The sequence below is a fragment of the Sinocyclocheilus anshuiensis genome, unplaced genomic scaffold, assembly GCF_001515605.1.
Source record: "Sinocyclocheilus anshuiensis isolate Anshui unplaced genomic scaffold, SAMN03320099.WGS_v1.1 scaffold801, whole genome shotgun sequence".
Lineage (NCBI taxonomy): Eukaryota > Metazoa > Chordata > Actinopteri > Cypriniformes > Cyprinidae > Sinocyclocheilus > Sinocyclocheilus anshuiensis.
Window position 1 is genome coordinate 835310 of NW_015536541.1, and position 7895 is coordinate 843204.

At 34.7% G+C, this 7895-nt stretch overlaps 1 protein-coding gene across 1 annotated transcript in view; it reads left to right on the top strand.

Annotated features, from left to right (window-relative positions):
- The window catches only part of dab1a (DAB adaptor protein 1a), a 175607-nt gene extending 172524 nt beyond the window's left edge, over positions 1-3083 (top strand). The window contains exons 13-14 of the mRNA XM_016498043.1: positions 148-272; positions 2625-3083. Coding sequence (XP_016353529.1) covers positions 148-272; positions 2625-2714 — 215 coding nt within the window. The 3' untranslated portion in view covers positions 2715-3083. The remainder of the gene's footprint in view (positions 1-147; positions 273-2624) is intronic.
- Positions 3084-7895: the final 4812 nt, after the last annotated feature.

Below are 7895 nucleotides of genomic sequence, written 5' to 3' on the forward strand. Positions count from 1 at the left end.
CACCCAGGGGATGAAAAACATTTTGTACCTTCTTAGCATCGCCCAACAACACATCAAAAGCTTTGAATCAGTTAATATAATAAACAAGTGTAAGATTGACTCGGTTTGGCCCATTACTATCCATAAATCTGGCCTTTTCCTTCACAGCACCCACCCCGGCCCCCCGGCAGAGTTCTCCATCAAAGTCCTCATCCCACGCCAGTGACCCGCCCACCGATGACTCTTTTGGTGAGGCAGAGGGCAGCCCTAGTCGGAGCGGAGAGGAGGATGCTGTAAGTTATTTTGAACGGGATTGTGGGAAATGTAGTTTTAAAGGGTTCAACATCTAACTTGGTTACTTGACATAGAATACTGTATGTATATGGATATTTTAAAATCAAGATTTTAGATTAGGATTTATATGCATGTATATGGCAAAATTGATATTTTAGATTACTATTTTAAAGTATTTTTGTGAACATCAAAATTACAATTCACCAATATGCTCATCCCATAGATGCTTTATTATCATTACACAAAATACAGTCAGAATAAAAACCTAGAGTTTAAGTTTAGTTTCTTTTATCAGCTCTTGACTTTGAGGATACAGCAGATAAAAATGTCTTCTGCTGGCTACCCTGCTTGAACCACTGTTGGGCCCATTACGGTGTTAAATTAGCTTGTGTAACTGTCAAGATGATCATTATGACCTTATTACTCACAGAGATATTTCTCAAAGATCATAGAGATTGCAGACTTACCTGATTAATATTGTGAAAATATAAAGACCTATTACATATCCTGATGAAAACTGAAGTATTAAAAGTGAGCCTGATTCTTCCATAGTGCTTTAATATTTATATTTCATCATATGAATTATCACCCATAAAGAATGTAGCAAAAAAAATATTATAAAAGATATTATCCACCAATTTTTAGTCTAAATGCATAAAAGAAAAACATTTCTGACATGATTTAGTCATTCTCATGTTGTTTCAAACTTTTTCAAAACGACTTACTTTCTTCTTTGGAAGGCAAAGGGAAAATAACGTGTAGTAATGTACTGGTAACTGTTTTCAGTAAAATGAATATGGACTACAGATTTCAAGGTTCAAAAGGTATGCAAGAGCATCAAAAAAAAGTGGTTTATATGGCTTGTATTCGGAGTCTTCGAAAACCATGTGTTTAGATTTGTGTTTTGAGCTGAATGTTCATTAGAGTTCATGAGAGAAGTACTGATGTTCAGTTCATGAATGAATCATTTTGTTGAGTCGTTTGATCCAGTTCACAAAACCATTTTCAATCATTTATTCATGGATTGGACTAATCTTGTTCTCAAGTCATTGACTTGCTGATTCATTCACAGCAATTTACCTTATAAATAACATTAAATATCAATATGTTGATCACTTAAAGCAGGGGTCACCAGACTCGGTCCTGGAGGGCAGGTGTCCTGCTGAGTTTAGCTCCAACTTACCTCAACACATCTGCCTGGAAGTTTCTAGTATACCTAGCAAGACCTTGATTAGCTGGTTAGCTAAACTCTGCAGGACACCGGCCCTCCAGGACCGAGTTTGGTGACCCCTGACTTAAAGGAATAGTCCACCCAAAAATGAAAATTGTCATCATTTACTCATCTCATGTCATTCCAAATGTGTATGACGTTCTTTATTCTGCAGGCTTTGTTGTGTACTTTTGTGTTCAGCAGATATGAGGGTGAGCAAATGATGACGCAATATTCATTTTTGGGTGGACTCTGTTTAAAGCCACTACATGGTTTTAGAAGTCCTACTGATATACCGAACCAGTCATAAGTCCTATTTTGTGAAACGTGTATAACGACAAGAGAGTGAGTAAATGATGACAAAAATGTAATTTGGGGTGAATTATCCTTTTAAGTCTTGCTTGAGATGCAGTGTAACCTCATCAGTGGTGACGTCCACTGTATTTCATACACACACACTTTCTCTCTGCTGATTTCTATCAGATATGATTCATCAGAAAATGCCATGGAAACCCGACTAGTGCACTTTCTCCTTTCTTTTATATTTCAGCTGAACAAAAAGTTTAATTAGCCCTTGTGTGTGTGTGTGTGTGTGTGTGTGTGTGTGTGTGTGTGTCCAGTTGAAATGGCATTGGGCTCCACACTCACTCAGTCAGTCACACTGCACACCCACACACACTGTGATGAGGTGTTAAGAGTGCAGCTCCAGAGGGAATATTCATAAAAATCCAAAATGCTTTAGTCCAAAACCTTTCATGCGGGAGCACAATACAGGAGCCTTTCTAACCGAGGGGTTTTCACAGCTCCGGTAATGGCCGCATGTGTGAGGGGCTTATGAATACATCAGAGTGTGGGTGGACGAAGGTGGATTAATAAATGTATGAATTAATAGATGGATGGATAGATAGATGAATTCTTTCTCTTTTTTTTGCACATTTACAGCACTGTCTATGCTTCTGTGTTTTACTGTTGCAGGAAAAAGCATGTAAACTATTGGATTTACTCTGGATTTCCTTTTCCGGCTGCTTATATTCTTGTCGCTTCTGTCCTTTTCCTCTTTTTCTCTCACTGTCTTCTTTCTTTTTCCCAACTCTTTTTTCCTTTCCCTTTCCATTCTTCTCCTCTCTCTTTCTTTGTCCAGGCTGGAGACTCCCAGCAGTCTCCGGGTGCGAGTGAGCCTCAAGCAGAGCCTGAGAGCTCAGAGACGGACAGTCCTCAGGTCGGTAGCTAGATAGCGGCAGGTCAGGGTAGGTATCTGTCCTCTTTTTTCTTCTCTTCTGCGTGTCGGCCTGCTTCAACCACCATGACGTCACGTCAGCACGCCTTCACCCGTCCTCACCACCATTACATAGACCCACACATCGTGGCCGTGTGTCGTGGTGCTCTTTCTTTCCTCTCTCTTTTGTCTTTATGCTTGTTCTGCTCTCTAACTCTCTTTAGGCTGGGTTCACACAGTCAGTGTACTAACAGGTGTGACTCTTGATTTGTCCTGTTAATATAATTATAGATCTGAATTCAATCCTCTGTAACCTGTGTGATCTTGAATAATGCCTGTAGTGATATGGTAACCATCGTTTAACAATAGTAAATATCAAGACTTTGGATTGTGTCTTTTAGTGTTTTGTAGTCTGCATTGTGTTTTGTAGTGTTAATTTTGATTCTAAACTAGATTATTTCTACTATTTTATGATGATGATGGTTCTTTTGTAAAGTCAAATCAAATTATTAAAATATTATCTTTCTTTTAATGCGAACAGTAAACATCTATAATCAGAAATATTGTTACAAAGCACCTTTACAGACAATATTGCCTTTTTTTGAGTGTCTCAAAACTTATTCTGCAAGAATGCATTGAAATTATCAAAAGTGACAGTAAAGACTTTTACATAGTTGCAAAAAATCTACTTCAAATAAATCATGATTTAAAAAAAATGTATCACAGTTTCCACAAAAATATTAAACATCACACCCATTTTCAAAATTAATAATAATAAGTTGTTTTTTTTTACTAGAATATTAGAATATTAGCATATTAGAATGATTTCTGAAGGATCATGTGACACTGAAAATTCAGCATTGCCATCACTATAATAAATTAAATTTTAAAATATATTCAAATAGAAAACGGTTATTTTAAACTGCAATAATATTTCATAATATTGCTGTTTTTGATCAAATAAATACAGCTTTGGTGAGCATAAAAGATTACTTTTAAAAACATGAAAAAGACTAAATAAATAAATACAAAAAATCTTATCAACCCCAAATATATAAGATATTTTATAAATATAGAAGATATTTTTATGATAATTCATAAAACTATATTACTATTTAGACTTTTTTTTATTTCTTAAAGTTAAAAAATGTGACTGTCAGTAGAAAAAAATATAATTAATTAAATAAATATTTGGATTTGTGACTTTAGAAAGCAAACCAAAACTAAACTTTGACAGCCCTAAAAATAAATTTTTCAACTTCCTTTTCTGTCAAATTTCCTTCATATAAGCATAACTGTGTTTAGCCCTCGAAACAGGACTGACAACCATATTCTGCTACTGTGTGAACATGGCCTTATTCTCTGCTTTCATTCTCTCTCTCTCTCTCTCTCTCTCTGTATCTCATCTCGCCATCCCTGCCTGCTGCTGCGATCACTCTTACGCTGGTGTGCATCTCATGGGAATATGGTTTATATGCCTTTATGGTGTAATTTTGTTTATGATAGAGTATGAGTGAGTGTGTGCGTGTGTGTCCCTTTAATCCCATAAAGCGTCCTGATGTGTGTGAGTATCAATGCTTTTGAACTTATTTTTTTAAAGCAGTGAAGCATGGTATACCCATGAACAGCATGAATGCTCCACATCTAAGTGTCTGTCGTGTCATTTTCTGATATACAAAATGAGGTCATGAATGTTTTTATAGTGTCACTCATCTCAGCAAAGCACAACATACTGAACTGATCTGAACCGAAGTAAACCACAAGGTCTGACATGCAATCTGCTACCTATAGATTCTTTTTCATCTTTGAAATCTGTCATAGCGAGTAAAAGCATAGAATAATGCTGGTGCTTTAAACTCTGAGGAACAATAATAATTATATAGCAGCCTCTGCTCTTTCTTTTAGTGACTTTTTTTAAATGAAACAAACAAGCAACCGTGCATATCCTTCCCTAATTGTGTTCATCTGTCTACAGATTATACAATCCTAAATTAACACTAATCCAGTTGGCTGGTAACTTTATTAGGAAATGCAACATAATACATTACTTAAATTGAACTGTACAAATGATAGTCTGATGATGAGAACATAAGCAACTTGCATTTTAAACAAAAGATATTCAAATAAAAGACAAGAAAAGGTGTCTACTAAAAAACATGGAGGTATACTTTTATCTTAAATGTGTATTAAAAAATTTTTTTTTAATTAAAAATAATAGTTTTTTTATTATTATTGTATATAAAAACAATACAAATGCATTTTGTGTTAGTATACAAAGTTTGAGGTCAGTAAGATTGTTTAATGCTTTTGAAAAGCATCTCTTATTTTCATCAAGGCTGCTTTTATTTGATGAAAATACAAAGCAGTAATATTGTGAAATATTTTAAAAAAAAAATGTAAACACCAGTTTTCTCTTTGATTATATGTTATTTATTCCTTTGATGGAATAGTAACATTTTCAGCATCATTACTCCAGTCTTCAGTGTGACGTGATCCTTCAGAAATCATTCTAATATGCTGATTTGCTGCTCAAGAAACATTTATTATTATTATCAATGTTAAAAACAGTTGTGCTGCTAAATATTTTTGTGGAAACCATAATAGCTTTTTCTTTGTCAGGATTCTTTTATGAATAGAAAGTTCAAAAGAACAGCATTTATTTGAAGTAGAAATGTTTTGTAACATTATATATGTCTTTACTTTTATTCGGCAATGATGCATTAAATTGAACAAAGTAACAAATATTAAAAAACTAATAAAATAAAAATCTCACTCACCCCAAGCATTAAAAAAGCAGTATATTACAGTACATTGTCTATGTAATTTTTAAAGCCACCATGGAATGAAACAAAGTAGCACCATGATTTCTTTTTAGACTTTGGACATCCAAAATCAAATGGCCTCTGTGCGGTTGAGGGAAAGTGAGCGATGGCTCTATGGTACCTGTCTGGAGGAGACATGAGCTCATCAGGATGAATCATTAATGAAGGGCTCTGGGAGCCAGAGGCTTGTTTCTCTGACTGAGGGAAGACTGATGTTGCAGCCTCATCTGTACCTGCCTAATGATGAATGAAGCTCTGATCCCCACTGAAATATTAACACACCTACATACACCCCTATAAACACACTTCCAGTACAGCAGATGTGGCTGTCCATTACTAGACTAAAGAAAAACAGATTCCTGGCTTTGTGGAGGAAAATCTTTGCAACATTTCAGTTTGAAGGTGATTTTAAGAGGTCATACATAAGTCTTGAGAAGTTTTATCAAAGGAACCTGACATTGTGACTTTGTGAGTGCACATTTTTACCAAATACAAACAAAAACATTTTGAGAGTAACGGCAGCATTTATTGCAGAAATAAATTGCGTTTACATGCACTAGAATATTCTAATGTTAATCATATTCCGATGGTGTAAGCCTCATGTAAACTAATTAACTTGATTGCTATAACAAGATATTCAGCTTTTGTAATCTGAATTAAGGCAGCTGGCATATTCCTGTATTAATCATAATTTTAGGTCATGTAAACACCTTATTTAGAATATCCACCATAACTGAACATCTATATACTGTATAATTGCCTTTACATGCGCAAGAATATTGGTGATGTCAGTCATATTCCGGTTGTGTGAGTGTAATAAACGCATTAACCTGATTGTTATAACAATATTAAGCCAGTATTCTGGTTTTAATAATCTGAATAAGGCAGCTAGCAAATTCCTGTATTAATCATAATTTGTATTCAGAATATCCACCACAACTGAACGTGTATTTATATCTGCCTGTCCAAACAAAGCTATTTTTCCATTTTTGACTAACATTTTACAAACAATAAAAGAAACGTCACGGCTTACATTGCAAGAGTCTAATTTCCAATGTTTCGCGAACCATCATGCTATTGAAAAGACATGAATAAGAACTAATGAGTTGATTAAATTCATGTCCAGAAATTCTCAAACGCAGCATAATAAATTGCAAGAGCTTCTCTATTATTTCCAGAAAAGAAAAGGAGTTTGGAATATGCTGATTACATGTAAATAGGAATATTCCAATAGCTCTAGAACATGTAAACATCTTTTTCAGAACAAGAATCTTAAGTAGAAAATGATGTGCATGTAAACGTGGTCATTGTGTGTTCAGACTCAGAATATTAAAGTAATTGGTGTGTTTTATAACTAATCTGCATTGGATTGTGGTTAACTGTGTTTTATGGCATTTATGTGTGCTGGTTCTCCATACAAAGGGCAGCAAGAATGATCAATGAGATCTGTTGTTTCCCGAGAATAAATTGTTTTGATTTGTCCTGTATATGGTCCCAGGATGATTTTGTCTCTGATCATAGTTACACAGCACATGATGAACTGAGCTGTCCATAGTAATACTGTGTTTACTGCGCTTGAAGCATTATGGCTGTATGTGTACTGTGTGGTTGTAGGATTATAGTACAGGTTGACTGAGGATGATGTTGTTAAGGAACGGTATGCATGCTCACTGACAGTGACCTTCTGTTGGCATATAAGCCAATAGCAGTGTTGCCAGATCTTACTAAAAAAAAGCAAGCAACCTGAAAATAATGGCTTAAAATAATACAATAGACAAATTTCAAATGCATTTTGCTACACTGTAAAAAAAATTCCGTAAAATTTACGGTAAAAAATTGCCGGCAGCTGTGGTTGCCGGAATTTTACCGTAAAAAATACGGTAGCAATGTTTTAGGTTTTACGGTTTTAACTTAAATTTACAGTTAAATACCGTATTTTCATTAACTGATATAATGTTAATATACCAACCTATTGAAGTACTGAAATCTGTTTTGCAACTTTGTAATACACTGATAACCACCAAATGCAGGTGGTGATGAGAAAGTCACATGATGAACCAAAGCCCATCACAAGCAGCTTTTAGATAATAACATATATAGAAGGTGCACAGTGTCATTCACACAAACACTAAACACCATCATGGTAACACACGAAACTGAAATAATGCAATAAACATTCATTTAACAACATTAGGTGTAACACACAACCCTAATATACAAAACGGATAAGAAAAAACTAAGAAGAAACAGTTATTTCAACAAAAAAACATAAAATTTAAAATGTAACGCAGGGAATTCTGGGAATGTCAATTTACGGTCATTCACTGTACATTTTACGGTCTTTTTCACTTTCAAAAATGGTATACTACCGTCA